The sequence below is a fragment of the Arvicola amphibius genome, chromosome 9 (assembly GCF_903992535.2).
Source record: "Arvicola amphibius chromosome 9, mArvAmp1.2, whole genome shotgun sequence".
Lineage (NCBI taxonomy): Eukaryota > Metazoa > Chordata > Mammalia > Rodentia > Cricetidae > Arvicola > Arvicola amphibius.
In genome coordinates this window covers 4,829,549-4,846,596 of record NC_052055.2, presented here as the reverse complement: position 1 = coordinate 4,846,596, position 17,048 = coordinate 4,829,549, and the positions used below count along the sequence as shown (strand labels likewise).

Here is a 17,048-nt window from a genome sequence, read left to right as displayed (position 1 = left end):
TAGAAAAGTCACTCTGGGCACTGTAGACCAGAAACCCATTTCAGCTGCTGAGCTTAGCATCATGCACACCAGAAGAGACCCAGTAAGTATGATTTGGTTTTAAGAAAATTATTGCCAGACTTTAAAAGAAGTGTATGCACCTTATTAATGGCTCATGGATTTATTGGATTTGAGTAAATTCAACAACCCAGAAGTACATTCAAGTAAACGTAAACATTCTGGAGGCTTTTAATAAAATAAAATCAGGCCTTTCTGGACAATAGGAAAGTCACTCTCTGGCCTCCACGTGCTGGCCCCAGGAGAAACCCCACTCTTCCTCCTCCTCCACACACCCCCACTTTCTATCCTGACTTGAGGAAGCTCCTGGAAAGAAGAAAAACATTCTAGAAGGACTTCAAATCAAAGCCTGGCTTGCTCTGCTCTTTGCCAAAGGCGAATATTTATCTTCAGTATCCACCCCCCCCCACACACACACAGTTACACACACTTCTCTCAGTCTCTGTAACAAGCAAAGATCAGCTCTGAGGTAGAGAGGAGGTTACAGCAGCAAGTGCACTCTGAGAGTCCAGCAAGACGGGGCGGACGGGGGGGGGCAGAAGGCTGTGTTTTGTGTCCTTAAAGACACTGGACCAAGATGAACTCCTCTCCTCAAGGCACCCCTCCTCCAGCGCTGAGGGGGTGTGGTCTTTACCAGACCATGGAGAGTCCCCTCAGGTTGCAGAGGACAATTGAGGTTCAGCTTCTATGGCAGATGCAAGGCAGCACGTTGGGAGGGACACTGGAGTCCCAGAGAGAAGAGAGAGAATGAAAACATAAGCAACATCTTAAAATTCAGAACAAAAGTAGACATTGGAACACAGACAGGTTTGTGCCTGAGTTGTCTGTGGCTGAGTTGGTACTGAAAACTGAGAGGTTGAGAAACTGCAAAAGAAATGGTGTGGCCCCTGCAGCCTAGAATATTAACTATCCAGCCTTTACAGACATTTGCTGACCTTGACCTACAGCCTCCGTCTCTGTGAGTTTACAGCCAGCCACATCAGCATCCATCAGCTGGTGACTGAGCTATGGGGCAGGCAGGGAAGGTGGCTGCGGCACAGGCCATGAGACAAAGAACCTAAGAGCGTTCTAGTCAAGCTGAGTGGGGGAACCTGCAGGGAAGCTCTTGGATGACAGAGCTGGAGGGAAAGCCTTCAGAGGCAGGCTGGCGTCTGCCTCCACAGTTAGTGGGCAGCAGGAAGTCACGATCCTCTGAGAACAACATGACACTGATCCCAGCCCTGCCAAAACATTTCCCCAGCACGAGCAAAAAGCCTGGAAGGGAGCTGTGAGTGGCCAGAGCGAAAGCTGCCGTAGATATTAGGTAAACAGCAATGAGAAGCAGGGTTAGCAGCCTGACGAAGGAGCTGCCACATAGGGAAGACCACCGGGTACAAAGTGAGACAGGCTAGGTCCTCAGCCACACCCACCTCTTACAACCTGCAGCATTTAGACAGGCCACGTCACCTCTTTGCCTCTCCCATCTGTAAGACGGAGATAAATGGGTTAGATAATAACTGTGGGATGCTTGGCCCTGGAGAGGCATTCAATGAATGCAAACAATGCTCGTGAGACAATGACTGCATTCACGTGTGCGTGCGTGCACGCTCATCCCTTATCAACCTCCCCCCCGCCCCCCAACAGGCCTGAGCCTCACTGTCTTGAAGGTGGTTCTTAAGAGAAAATAATTAAACCGGGCCTTGTTTACTGAGGTCCTGAAGCCTGCATCCCTCCTCTTAGGAAGTGTGCATAGGCCACTGCAGCATCTTTGTAACCAATGCCATGCCCTGTTGTTATGGCAACCGGTTTTCCCAACAGCCCTGCTATTTTCTACAACCCTCTGGTTTCCTCCTGTGCTAAAGCCCACAAAGCACAGAATTCTCATTATTTATTTATTTATTTATTTGGAACTTGCACAGGGAATGCACTCAGCTCTTAGTTTGCCAACTGGATGTCTGAAGCTTCCCCGACAGAAGCCCCCAGGTTAAGCATGAACATCGCCCTGCACAAGAAACCCCCTCAAGCCAGGCTTGGTGTAGGAATGGGAGTGCTCACTGTTAATCCCAGCACTTTGGAGGCAGAAGGAAACAGCAGAGAATTCCATGGCAGAGAACCATTCTACAAGATTTAAGGTTAGGATAGCACTGCCTTATTTTTAAATTATTTCCAGGGTGGGGAGGTAGCCCAATGGTACATGACTTGCCTAGTATGTAAAAGGACCTGGATTTTAAATCCTGAAACCGCAAAATAAAAAAGTTATGTATTTCAATATTAACACTTGTAGCTCAGACTCATGCTTGCTATGTAGAAGATAACCTTGAACTTCCGACCTTCCTATCTTTACCTCCATGTTGGGGCTACAGGTATGTCACCACATGTGGTTTTATGAGGCGCTTGGGTTCAAACCCAGGATATTGATTATGCTAGAAAAGCACGCTACCATCTAAGCCGGGTCTTCCGTGTAGCCGCATATCGTTTTAACAAATGTTCATTTTATGTACTCCTTTGACACATGAGGACAGTTTAAAATGTTATTACAGCAAAATATTGATCCTAACAGCCACGCCACCTTAGTTCCTGGGGACGGTCTGTGTCTCCCTCTTGCCAATTCTTCCTTTCGCCTCTTGCCCTTGCTACTCGCACCTGCTCTCCGGCCACCCCCTTAGGATAAGAAGTGGATAGAAGTCTTGCTATCCACCTTCTTCCTTTCTCCTTTGCCAGAGGAGCCATGCAGCTTTGCGGATAACACGTTCTCGGCTGCAAGCATGGGTTTCCCACCCCTTTCCTCCCAGGAGTACCCTGGGAGTACGCGGTTCTGCCACCGCAACCTGAGCAAAGATGTTGTCGTCTTCCACCTAATGGGACACTCAGGAAGAGTGCTCCTTCCTGCTCTCCCCTTACTTCCCACGGAAACAAGACAGTGTCGGGGCCGGGGAGGTGGCTCAGTGGTGGAGAACGGTTACTGCTCTGGCAGAGGACAAAAGTTTGGTGCCCAGCACCCATGCCGGGTGGCTCACGATGGCCTGTGTCTCTAACTCCACCTTGAGCCTTTGTCTGCGGCCTCCGAAGCCGGCTGCACTCATGCGCACACACCCACACAAAGACCCGCACACATACATATAAAATAATTTTTTTAAGAAAATAAATAGGTGATATAGCATCTTGCAGTTATGAGATGAGATCCGGCACTAAGGATGGCAGAGCAGGACGTTCAGACGAACCCAGGTCCTTGAGAGCATCCTAGAACAGTTGCTAGTGCTCACCTCCAGACTTGCACTGTAGACCCTGACTTACTAAACTGCCTTCTGCTCATGCAACCAGACACAATGGCTACATAGTACAAAGACTGACAGGGGTCCCCTTCGTTCAGTAAAGATCCACTCTGCTGAACGCTGTGCGTGTGAGTCAGTGAGGCCCTTGGCCTCGTGGGAGCAGGAAACAGAGACAAAGGCTAGTGTTAAGAAGAAAGTAACTAGCTAGGCAGTCACTGGGGAGAGCTGGCTTCCCTGAGGAAGTAACATCTGAAGTCAGAGCTGAAGAAAGAAAAGGGTGGGGGTGGGGTTAAACACGCAGAGGGCTATGGTGTGCTCAGAGGAAGCCCATTCTAACCAGTATCAAAGCCCAGTAAGAGGAAAAGGTTCCCTGTATTCAAAGAACAAAGAACGGGTCAAGTTGGGCCACTCTGAATGAGAACCAGATAAACGATACTGGAGATGCAGCAGAGAATGAGTCAGGCAATGGATTCTTATTCTACACAGAGGAGGAAAAGGGGGAGGGCTGGAGAGATGGCTCAGTGGTTAAGAACACTGGCTGCTTTTCCAAAGGACCTGGTTTCAATTCCCAGCAACCACATGGAGACTCACAGCCATCTGTTCCAGGGGGATCTTCTGCCCCCTTCTGACCTCCATACATGCTGCATGCATGTGTGTACAGACAAGGGCAAAACACTCATGCACAAAAATTAAAAACACAAGAAAGGGAGAGAAGGAAGCTATTAGAAAATATTGACCAAGAATAGCAGGGCTTGGCAAGCCTTTAAAAGGTTGTTCCCTCCGTCTACACAGTGGACCTGGTCTCAAAGAGAGAGAGGAAGGCAGGAGGAAGGAGAAAGGAAAATATTGCTCTCCCTACAATGTGAAAACAAATGTCAAGGGTCACAGTGGGAGCAGGTTTTGCAGAGGTTACATGGGCAATGGTGATGATGTGGGCACTTTGAGGGCCAATGGGGTGCAGAGAAGACTGTCACACAAGTAGACATAGGTCCTCCCATGTTTTTTTTATGACAAGGAACAGCCTTGCCTGTGAACTTAGCAGACTGGAAGATTAAATGTCCTTAAAACTATAATGTTTTTAAAACTCTGACATAGCTAAAAGATCGCACTAATAGGTGTGGGGAAAAAAGACCCTCACTTCATAATAAGAATCCTGGAGACTCAGAGTAGCAAAAGTAAGACTCATCATGATAGACACAGACAGGTTTGGGAAGGTGAAGTGAAGAGGTCCCAGGTGACAGACTGTGCTGAGACTCGGAGTATCCTCATGACTGTGCTAATTCTTCAGGGACTTCCATCCCATCAGAGAAGAACGGAAGCCTGGGATGGATGAACATAAAGCTCAATGTCACACAGCTAACACCTGTAGTAAAATTCAGATTCATTAACCATGTAACTGCGCTGTCTTCCAGCAAAGCAGCAAGGGAGGAGCTGGATAGAGGAGAGCTGGGGGAGCTCAGGGTCACAGCACACAGGAGGTGCTGACTTGGTAGCAAAGGGAGCAAGTGCGGGGTGCTGAAACAGAAAACCTTCATCTGTCTGTGTGGTCCCCCTGAGTGTGGCTGCACCCAAGCACAGGGCAGTGGTTTGGAGATCAGTAAGTTCTTGGTTGGGTCCCAGACACAGGCATCTGGCTAGCAGCACTGATTCTGCTGATCTTAACTACCGAAGCAGACATTAAGAAAACCCAAACAGTGCAGCATCACCGTGAAAGGAGGGCCAACTAGACCCCGAGTCTGGGGGACTTGGCACCATTTGAACAGAAAATGTGACTTCCAGCTTTGCTTCCTTACACAAACACCCTTACGAGCAGACGTGGCATTCCACACCTGCCCTGTGGGACCCAGCGGAGTGGGAATGGATGGAGGTCTACACAACAGACTAGAGAATGGTCAACCTGCCTGACCTCGTGGACATTTAAGACTCAGACACGGAGCTGGTGCCTTCAACTACACCCCACTCCCACACAGAGGCTGTGCTGGACAGTTTTATGTCAACTTGGCACAAGCTAAAGTCATCCGAGAGGAGGGAACCTTAATTAGGAAAAATGCCTTCATAATATCAGGCTGTAGGTAAGCTAGCAGAGGGAGAAAGATGGGAGATGCCCAGAGCCAGCCAGGCAGGCAGCTGCCAGCCAACCAAACACAGAAGCAGCAGGAAAGTAGGATGTATAGAATGGAGGAGAGGTAAAAAGTCCTGAGACAAAACGTAGATGAAGAGGAAAAGGCTAAATTAAGTTATGAGTTGTAAATTATATTGGAACCTAAACTAAGGCGGAGCATTCATAATTAATAAGTCTCCATGTCATGATTTGGGGGCTGGCGGCCCAAGACAGCCTGCTACGCAGCCCATCGTGAGCCGTACCTGGGATGGTTGTCCTGGGTTCTATAAGAAAGCAGGCTGAGCAAGCCATGAGGAGCACTCATCCATGGCGTCTGCATCAGCTCCTGCCTCCAGGTTCCTGCCCTGACGTCCTTCAGTGAGGAGCGGTGGTGTGGAAGCATAAGACAAATAACCCTTTCCTCCCAGGCTGCTGTGTTGGGTGCTCATCGCAGCAGTGATAACGCTAACTAGAGCAGAGTCATCACGGTTCCATATCATAGACTGTAACTCCCAATTACAGCTGGGGAAGAAATGTGAGGCAGCACGTCCCCCACTGCAAAGCATGGAGTGGCTACCTACACAGAATGTTTTTATCACAGGTATATTTGCCCTGCATGTGATTTTCCTGCCCTCAACCACCTTGGCTTCATATCAAAAGAAAAAGAAGGAAGTCCTTACACTCGTCAGGGTTTTTCCTCCCTTGATTCCTGCTGTCAGCTAGACTCTCATTCCCAACAGTTCCACACACTTCAAAGTGTGTGTGTGTGTGTGCGCGCGCGCGCGTCTGTGTGTGTCCGTGTGCATCTGTGTGTGTCCGTGTGCATCTGTGTGTGTCCATGTGCATCTGTGTATGTCCATGTGCATCTGTGTGTGTCTGTGTATATCTGTGTGTGCCCGTGTGCATCTGTGTGTGTCTGTGTGCATCTGTGTATGTTCGTGTATATCTGTGTGTGTCCATGTGCGTCTGTGTGTGTCTGTGTACATCTCTGTGTGTCCGTGTGCATCTGTGTGTGTCCGTGTGCATCTGTGTATGTCCGTGTGTGTGTGCGTATGTCTGTGTGTGTCTGTGTGGTGTAGGGTGAGTGTATGTGAGTCTTTCTGTCTCTGTGTGTGTCTGTGTATGTCTGTGTGCATCTGTGTATGTCTGCGTGCATCTGTGGGGTGAGTGTATGTGAATCTTTCTGTCTCTCTGTGTGCCTATGTATGTCTGTGTTTGTGTGTGTGTGCTGGGAGGTGTGTATGTGAGTCTTTCTGTCTCTGTGTGTGTGTTCATGCACTCACCACACATGAGTGCAGATGCCTTTAAGGACCAGAGATGTTGGGTCCCTCTGCAGCTGGAGTTAAAGTTTGTGAGCAGCCTGACGTTGGTGCTGGGAGTCAAAATGGGACCCCTGGGAGAGCTGCACTGCACTCTCACCATCCAAAGCCACCTCCCCAGCCCCCACTCTCTCAGTTTTTATAAAGAATAAAAGTTTCATCCGAAATCAGATAACTGTTACTCTTCCCAGAGACGTTCGTCTTGAATGGGACTGGACAGTTCCTGAAGCACTGCTCTGTAGAGATGGACACACAGGTGCGCCACCAGAGCACAGGGAGGGGCATGCTCAGTGCCTGGGCTACAGACGCCCAGCCCTTAGTCGCCTAAATCCTGGTAGGAGGCACCCGCAAAAGGGTTCATAATATAAGAGAACAAAACACCAAGCAGATGGGGGAGAGGAGGGCTTGAAATCCCTGCTGAGAAGTCACGGTAGTGTAGACGCTACCCAGGGTTTAGAAAAAAGAGAGCTGATTTCCCGTCAGGCTGCTCAGCTTTCCGGCTGTGTGACCTTGCTCAGTCTGTTCACCTCACCCAACCTCAGTTTCTTCCTCCTGAAAACAGCTACTCAGATCTAAACAGCAGAGAAATAGAGACGATCTTGGGAGGAAGCAGACAGGAAAACACTGGAAATCCTCTCACTGTTCCCAGCGTCCAGGGTCTGTGTTCACACAGCAGTAGGTGTCTACTAATGCTGCTATAACATAGTACCACAAACCGCTCAGACATCAGAAATGGTTGTCTCAGCTCTGGAGACAAGAAGCTCTGGGTCATACACAGAAAGCCACCAGGCAGATTCAGCCAAGAACAACCAAGTTTACTAATGAGGGCTCAGAGACTAGAGTAAGGTTTCCTGAAGGAGGCTCCTGAGGGCACCCACGCTTGAGTAATATCTCAGAAGCCAGGTAGAGCACCTTGATGGTGGGGAGAAAGCTATCCTATCCTCCCCAGGCCCTGCAAAGTCAGGAGGCAACAATGGAGTCACTTCAAATATACTGCAGGTCAAGTTACAATTATTTGACTTTAGTGTTCAACTGGCAATGTCTAGAGGTCTAGCTCAGGCTTGTTTGCTCTGCCAGTCAAAGAACTCAAAAGTGGATGGCAGCCAGGGAAACCTCAGACACAGCAAACAGAATCGGCCTGTAAAGAAAGGCTTTTAGGGGGAGGAAACACACAAGCAAGGCACTCAGAGAAAAGACCCTTTGCTTTGCAAAGGTGGCCTCAGGAAGCTGAAGCCCTGTCTCCTTAATGGCTGGGGTTTTTGTTTGTTTTTTTGTTTGTTTGTTTGTTCCAGGGCTTTTTGGGGGGAATCTTCCTCCCCCAATATAGGGTTGGTAAGTTTAAATAATGACAATTTCACAGATCCACAAATTTTAGGCATACATGTTCTGGTCTGGCCTTGAACTTGTTGGGCAGGTTCACAGGCAGGGGTGTTGTGGGGTACCTGAAGACAAAACCACCCAAGAGGCCTAAATAAGTCAAATGGAGTCTTTATAAACCACCAGCAGGGCCTATTCCAAGCAGATTAGCAGGAAGCAGCCTCAGGCCCCAGGTGGTTGAGTTTTTAGAGACAAAACCAGCAGCTGTGACCTCTAGAGAAAGGCAGCTCTGCCTTCCGCAGCAAGCACTGTTTACAGAAGCAGGAAGATAGCACAGTTCAGTGGTCAGGCAGTTAACCGTGTTCAGAATCACATCGAACAGGAATGTACGGCCAATCCAGAGACCAGTTTACCCAAGATGATTTTACTACTTAAAGTATTCTAAAGAATGCTTTCATGACATGGCATAACTAAAGGTCAGTAGCCTGCTACAGGGTAACTCCACTGGCGGAGGTGGGGAGGGGAGAATCTGCCAAGCCATTGTCTTAAGCTACCAGGGTTTTGTCTCAGGAGGATGAGTAAGAAGCCAGACATTTTGAAAGATCACCATCTTTATCTAGTAGAGGTCCCTCCTCCATCCGGCTGCCTATTGAGAACTCTGTCAGCTCTTAATCCCTCAGGAGGGCAGGACAGTGCTATGCAGCCATGCTGACACTGGACTGTCCAAGCAGGAACAACCATGAGAACTTGGAGCGTCCTAGAAATGTATAAATTGCTTGGGGTTTGTGGGGTTTGTTATCACCTGTTTCCTGTAGGAACATTTACAAAACAAACAAATCCTTTATAACCGAAAGGTTTGCCCTGGAAAAATAGATGGTTTAGTGGGTAAGTCACTTGCTATGATCTTAGGCTAGATCAACCCTGGGAGCTCACGGAAAGGGGAATGGAGAGATCTGACATTTGCAGGGTACTGTGGCATGCGTGCCCATACACACCATCCACAGGGTATTGAAGCATATGTGCCCATACACACCATCTGCAGGGTACTGTGGCATGCGTGCCCGTACACACCCTCCACAGGGTACTGCAGCATATGTGCCTATACACACCATCTGCAGGGTACTGCGGCATGCGTGCCCATACACACCATCTGGAGGGGACTGTGGCATGCGTGCCCATACACACCATCCTCAGGGTACTGCGGCATGCGTGCCCATACACACCATCCTCAGGGTACTGTGGCAGGCGTGCCCATACACACCATCCTCAGGGAACTGCGGCATGCGTGCCCATACACACCATCCTCAGGGTACTGTGGCAGGCGTGCCCATACACATCATGCATGCTGTCACTCACACAACAATAATAAGAAAAAAAATAAAAGCTATGCATTTCGCAGAAAGAAATGTTTTCCCACCATGGAACCAAGTGTAGGCAAGAACCAAAAGAGCTGAGTTGATGGAACTGATGAGGAGAGGGAACATCTTCTCGGGTGTGTAGAGGGGCAGGGAACACACAGACTTCCTAGTTTATTCATCCAGAGGGCTCCCTCACCAGCGTGGTTCTGCCAGGCATTTCTTACCTAACCTAACCAGCACCCCTGAAGGTGGCAAACATGAGCCAATCACTGTCTTAAGACAGAAGCACCAGTTGTGACGGATGTCTAAAGAGTGGGACTGGAGGGAGGGTTCATGCACTGAAAGACCTAGGTTGGAGGTTGTCCCCAGGACGTCCCTCTCGGAACAGCTCTTGGGGAAGTCAGGTCGCCTTCCTCCACTTTTCCCTCTTGTTAGGGACGATGCAGACATGTGCTTCCTTGGTTCTTCTGTGATCTGTGTACACAGCAATTCCCCAGGCTGAACAAATCGCTTGGCCCTTCTCCTGCAGCCCAGCCCACACTGTCCTGGTTGGTGTTTCTGTGTTGGTCTCTTGTTTATGATTTGCTTCTTGAAACAAAGGAGCATGACCTACTCATCTCTGCACTAAATGACTACTGAACAAACAGAGCAACAAAAGGTCTTCCATCTTCAGTCTGTGAACATGAGAGAAGAAGACCTAGAAGGTTCTCTTCATAGCATTATCAAAGTGAATAAAAGTCAACAAACTTTTAAAAAAAGTAATTTAGGAACCACTAAGATGAATTTTTAGAATAAATACAAACATCCAAAATCAGGTTACTTAGCATGGAGTGTTAATGCAGATTCACAGGGTGGGGAAGGAGTCACCCATTCAGTATTTATTGAGTGCCATCTATATTCAATTACTGTCCCAAGTGCTGGGTCTATCTATAGCAGAGAAAGCTCAATGTTCCTGATGTCACAGAACTTCAATTTAATTACAAAGGAAGATCTAAAGTTTTAAGCAATCATGAGTGTTTGTGAGTCATCAAGGTGATATGCCAACAAGAGCAGACAAACAAACTCTCACCTGATGTTTCACTGTACCAGGAGAGGGGCATTCAGGGGCCACTTCAGGATGTCCCTTGTGCTGTCCTATGCAGCTAAGCAAACATCAATAGTCTAGCTCTAACCCAAGGTTGCTCATGTCAAGGAAAGACTTGGATGGAATGAGCAGCACATTTAGAGAATGAAGTCAAGCCCCAAGAGGGGAGAAGATTATGGTGTTGACCTGGAAGAGCCATAGGAGGAGATTGCATCTCCCAGGACTGAGAGAGCTGTTTATGAACCCATAGGGCTGGGGTTCATCAGGTGGGAACAGGAAGTGGGAAGAGTCTTCGAGGAAGGTGCTCTGCAGAGGTGGAAGAAGCATCCTACATGAAGGAGGCTAAGCCAGAGGACTGGGGCTGCCAGACATCAGACATCAGACGGGATCATCAAGAGATTAGGCAGACCTTGCATTCCACTAACTGAAAATCAAAGATCCTAAAACCGACCCTTATTAACTGGGGGTCATTTAAGAGTGGGGGTGTCTTAATTGGTTTTTTATTGCTTGAAGAGACACCATGACCATGGCAACTCTTATGAGAAAGCATTTAATTGAGGTGGCGGCTTATAGTTTCAGAGGTTCAGTCCATCATGACAGGGAGCATGGCAGTGTGCAGGCAGCCATGGTGCTGGCGACATCTTGACCAGAAGGCAGCAGGAAGTTGGCTCAAAGCCTACTCCTACAGTGATGCACTTCCTCCAACAAGGCCACACCTCCTAATAGTACCTCTCCTTTCAGGGGCCATTTTCTTTCAAACCACCACAGTGGAGTTTGCCATCAGAGAAAGCTGGATCCCAGTTCTGGGATGGAGAAGTTGTTCATGACAGTCTAAGCCTCTTTCCCTGGCTTATAAACACAGGAAGCAATGGTTCCCATTTCATCCTTGTACACATTAAGTGGGGTGATTTACATTCAATATCAAGGACAGTGCCTGACCCTTCAGAAGCCGTCAGCAAATGGTAGCTAAAGAAATACTAAATATCTTTACTTTGTTTCACAGCTCATTTAGGTAAATCATGCCCCAACTCTCCAAAATGCCATCTATACACCAACACAATTACTTAAACCTATAAAGAACACCTTGAGAAAAACTTGAGGTGTTTTACTTGCTAAATAGATTAGGAAAATGTATGGGCAACACTTGCAGCCTTCAGGAAAGACTAAAAAGATGGCAAAGGGTCTAAGGGGGCATCAGTGGATGGACAGCTGCACTGGGCGGGTTGTGGCAACCTCAGACTCTCGTGGGAGAGCCCCCCTCCCACAATAGAAGCACAACAAAACAACCTGTCCAGCAGACAGAGCTTAGGAGACTCAATCCATGCCAGACCAGCTCCTTCGGCAATAAGTTTGGAAATACGAGCCAGGGAAGGACACCACCAGCTGCTGCAGCTTCAGCTAGGTCTTCAATCCCAACCTCCTGACAGCAGGATCTGAAAACTTGATTGCATTCTGCTGGCTGCTGGAAACAACCTCCAAAAACAGGAAACAGAACCTCGGGGTCGGCTGTATGTGAGAGGAATGGGGGGCGGGCAAGAAACTCAGTTGTGGAACTGGCATAAAAATAACCCTCCCACCACCCACAGGAAAGCGCAGAACCCTTGCACAAATCCACAGAACGCTTGTCAGATGACACGCCCTCAGTCTGGAAGGTGGGTGGGAGCTGAGTGAGAGTCTAAGGCCCCTGTGCTGAAATGGAGCTGCTCAGCAGACAGGGTTGTGGAATCAGGATGTGGGGAGCCTATGGAATCTTTAGCCTGGGCCAGAAGTTTCCATGGAAGGGTTAAAGTTGGGGGAGAGACTTTTTTTTTTTTAACAGAAGCTGTGGGGGTCAGAAAGACACCTGGGAGAACTTCCATAAGCTGACTCAGGTTGGGGAATGTCTAGCTGCAAGAGCTACAAGGAAGAGAGAAAAAGAAAACGCAGGACAGCTGGGGCAACTGAGGGGCAGGGTGGACCACGTGCTGCTCATTCAGAGAAAACCTTTATCAGTTGGTTCTCAGCCTTCTGGAGAGAACCTTCATGGAGCCCAGCCTTGTGTCACATATCCCCTAAACGCAGAAGACAGAGAGGGGTTAAGGTCACCAAGAGAAAGGTGGCGCCCATTGGACACTAAGGAAGAGGAACCAGGACCCCGGGAAGAGGGGTTTCTGGAAAACTGAGGAACTGAAGGTACACGGTTGAGGGAGTTTCCAGATGGGGACAATTGATCTGAAAGTCCATTGTCCCTGGACAGATGACCTCTAGGGTCCTCTCCAGCTCCGTCCTAGAGCAAAGGTGTCTTGGTTATTTTACAACCTGCACTGTCTTAAATCCAGCTCTTCGATCTGCCTGCCTCCATCAGAAGAGGATTATTACAAAGACTGGCATTCTGGTTCCCTATACAGCACAGGTACCATAGGCCATGGGATAGGGTTCACACATGGGGACACGAAAGATGAAATGGGTAGTGGGTTAGGGGGCTGGGAGGAACAGAAGAGTGGAGAGTCCTGGCTAATGGCCCAAAGTGGCAGAAACCCAGCAGGTTTGTAACTTTCTCAGATGACCCAAGCTGACCCAAGATGATTGTTTCCAGGCTGTGAAACCACAGCAAACAAGCCCCCCATTCAGTCCCCACCAGTACCAACGCACTCTATAAAAGTTAGGCTCACACAATCTCTGGCCTACAATTGGCCCTGCCTACAAGATAAGCCAGGACAAAGGCAGCCCAGAAATTAGGAAAGTGACCAATCAACAACTGGTCCAGCTTCAGACCCATACTGTGAGAGGAAGCCCATCCCTGACACTGTGTGGAGGGCCCAGGACCCAGAGACTGGACATCCTAGAGACCCAGGATAAAACCAAACATGACTGGCAATAAAAAGAGAAAAAGTCAATGAAATGTTTCCCAATGGTGTTCTGCCTAGCTCACTTGCCATCAGAGGCTTCACCCAGCAACTGATGGAAATAGATGCAGAGACCCACAGCCAAACATTAGGGGGAGCCTGGGGAAGCCTGCAGAAGAGGGGAGAAAGGATTATAGGAGCCAAAGGGGTCAAGGGCACCGCAAGAAAACCCACAGAATCAACTAACCTGGGCTCCTATGGGCTCTCAGAGACTGCATGGGACCGACCTAGGCCCTCCCTATATATGTTACAGTTGTGTAACTTGGTCCTCTTGGGGGACCCCTAACAGTGGCAGCAGGAGCTGTCTCTGGCTCTGTTACCTACTTTTGGGACTCTTTCCTCCTCCTCCTGGTTGCCTCATCCAGCCTTAGTAGAAGAGGAGAAGCCTAGTCTCGCTGCAACTTCCTATACCACAGTTGACCGATATCCATGGGAGGCCTGTCCTTTTCAAAGAGAAAGGAGGAGCAGATGGGACGGGGACTGGGAGGAGGGGAAACAGTGACCAGGCTGGGAAAAGTCATTTAATTAACAACAAAAAAGGAGCAACCCTGACGCTACCTTGTCTGAAGTCTCAGGACCCTAAGCAAAAATCTAGCCAAGCAACGGCCTGAATTCCATCCACCGGGACAACGTCTGCAATGTGGGCAGCTCTGAGCTGCTCCAGGGTAATTCCACATGCGAAGACAGGAAACTAATGTAAGTACTCACCACACTGGTTCAGCTCTGCGCTTGCTAAGTCCAGAGACTAACAGAATGTGCAGCACACAGTAGTTACTAAGTAAATAGAGGGCACGTGGCGGGGGGAGGAACTTAGGCCCATGCATGCCTTGTTCGTTCTTGATCCTCAGAAGTGTTCCCCGACTCTGACACTGATTGACACTCCTAGGGAATCAAAGTGCTGCTGCCCATCTTGGACACTGTCCCTGGACTGGAAATGAGGCCCTTCTCTGAGTGAGACTGTCTTCAGGACCTCGTAAGGCTGTTCCTGTTTGGAAAGGTTCCATCTATGAGTGTGCCTGTCCCACGCCTTGCAGCAACCAGATTTCATGATATATAAACAGGAAATAATGAATAAATGCTGGGAAAAATATGAGGAACACGTATGTGCTTATTCAGTCAATCCATAGCAACTTTTGTACCCACACAACAAACACATGCACACACGCATGCACCGAGTGGGCGCCAGCCAAACAGCTGCTCCTTGAAGCTGCACTTCCTTCTTTTCCAGGCCGAATCTTTCCGACCGTGTTTGCTGGCCGGACCTCCCTGGCCTTGGACTCTATGACCCTTTCTTGGGAACATGCTGTCACAGCTAACATTTACAAAACCTTCAGGCTCCTCTCAGCCTCCTTCTGATACCGAATTCAGCAGGAAGATCCTTTGGGAACCTGCTGGATACAGCAGCAGCAGCACCAAATAGCCACTGCAGTCACTGGGACTCAAGCAGTTTTAAGATGAGTCCAGTGTGACCGCAGTTTTCCCAGGCAAGCCGGGGAGGCTCATGCCTGGCTCCCAACTATGGAGAACGGGGACTAGGGGAGGAAGAATATTTGAGCCCAGGAGCTTAGAGTCAGTCTGGACAATATAGCCAGATCTGGTGTCCTTAAGAAAATAAAAGGAGCAATTGCTGGGACTAAAGGGAATATTGATTCCCAAGATTATAAAGTAACGCAACACAATGGGATCAGGCAACAGAACTTTAAAAACCCAAATATTGATCTATGTAACAAGAGGTGAGGTTTCATTGGTTTCTCCTTGTGACGTCACCAACACATTTAAGGTCAAAGGTCCGTCTACCTCCACAGTATCTACCTCGGCAATGTGTGTGTGTGAGAGTGTCTGCTTTAAACTCAAATCCTGACTCGTGGCTATACCAGAAACTTCTCTGCATACCCTCGTCGGATTTCTGCTGTCTGAGGAATGACCTAGGTGAGCGTTTGTATAGTCGAAACCGTTTACGTCTTGCTTCACAGAAAGCGTTCAAGCATCTTGGGATAGGAGTGAAGTCCTTCACTATGACATAACTACTTGGCAAGTGAGCTGGAGAGCGATGCTGGTGGTGGGCAGGCATGAACGGTGCCCTGAACTAGGTTAGGATTTTGAAGCCCAGCCACGGGGCTCATTCCCAACAGGGGGAATGGAGGAGGAGACAGAAAGGCTCCACCCCGACCATTCTGCTCAAGATTCTCGTCCATACATCAAAGATGTGAGGGCCAAATGACCCAGGGCATGGAGAATTACCCAATTGACTACAGAGATGGCCAGAAGGGAAGCTGGACCAAGGCTGGGTAAAGGCCCACCGGCTCAGGTGGGAAACAAGGGGTGAGCTGAGGGTTAGGTTTGTGGGTGAAGTGGGCTGTCCTCCCATCCCGCCCTCCCGCACCCGGGCCAATGCATATGCACTGGCTGGCTGAGGCCAAGAAGCACTGGATCAAAAGGATGCAGAGAGGTGGTAGGTAGCTCAGTCCTCTGGGAAGCTGTTCTTGACCTGGCTCCCTGAGCTCCATTCTGGCAGCTGGTCAGCCTGCAGGTCCTATTCTGTCCCTCTGTCACCCCACCCGCAAGCACGCCACGGGATTCCTGGCTGCCCTGGGCTCCCCTGCGGCTCTAGCTGATTGCGGACAACCGGGCCTCGCGGGTGCGGGGCTCACTCACCCGCGTGCAGGCCTCCCGCCTCGGGAGCGCTGTCCGGGGCGGCGGCGCTGGGCAGCGCATCCGAGTCGGTGTAGGTGAGCCAGGTGGACTCGGTCTCCCGGGTCCAGCTCTCGTAGTAGCGGGGCTCGATGGCATCTGCCCTGCTACCGCCGCAGCCCATCCTCCCGTGTTGCGGGCGAGCCCGGCGGCCGCTCGACTTGCGGCTACGGCTGCAGCTCAGCCCGGGCGACGCAGCTCCGGCCCGCGAGGAGGCGGCCGCAGCGGCAGCGACATCGGTCCCCTAACCGCCAGAGCCGCTGCCAGCACCAGGCTCCCCGGGCGCCCGCCGCCCCTCCTCTCCGCCTCCAAGGCCCTCCTCCTCCTCTCCACTCTCCTTCCCCAGCTCCCCCCAACCTCGCCTCTCCCACCGCCCCGCTGCAAGTCCCTCCTTCAGTGCTCCACAAGAGAACATGCTAAGGAGTAGCAGACAGGTGGTGGGAAGAGGGGAAGGGGTCTCTCTTCCGTCTTCAGTCCACCTCCTAGATTCCCAACCAGTCAGCCATCATGGGTCCACCCATGCACCCGCCCGCTGACCCAGTCATCCATCTACCCATCCATCCTATCAAACCATCTCGTTCTGGATAGCTCTGACAGCTCACAAAAAACCACCCAAGTTTTCTTGTGATACTGGAGATTGAGCACAGCACCTCACAAAGAACTTGTTCACAAAGCAATGGATAAACAGCACTAGAAAATTGGGGAGATAGTGTTGTCCCCGAAAGTTAAGTTAGAGTCGGTGCCTATTTACAGGGTGGGTAGGAAGCAGAGACCATGATTTCAGACAGCGCAGCAGGGCGTATGTCACTAACGCCCAGGCCAGGTCTACAACTTCCTGATCTTCTGAATTTTGTTCCCAAGAAAGCAGAAGACCACCAGGACCATCAACCAGTGAGAACACCGGTGAGTGCTCACTGAATAGTAATAAAACAGCCTCTTGGAGAGACTAGGTTCAAGCTAGAGAGAGTCCAGTCTCTGGTGGAGG

At 49.7% G+C, this 17,048-nt stretch overlaps 1 protein-coding gene across 1 annotated transcript in view; it reads right to left on the bottom strand.

Annotated features, from left to right (window-relative positions):
• Window positions 1-16,187, bottom strand: part of Baalc (BAALC binder of MAP3K1 and KLF4) — a 50,052-nt gene extending 33,865 nt beyond the window's left edge. Inside the window, exon 1 of the mRNA XM_038344278.1 lies at window positions 16,028-16,187. Within this exon, the coding sequence (XP_038200206.1) occupies window positions 16,028-16,187 (160 nt within the window). The remainder of the gene's footprint in view (window positions 1-16,027) is intronic.
• Between the last annotated feature and the right edge of the window lie 861 nt (window positions 16,188-17,048).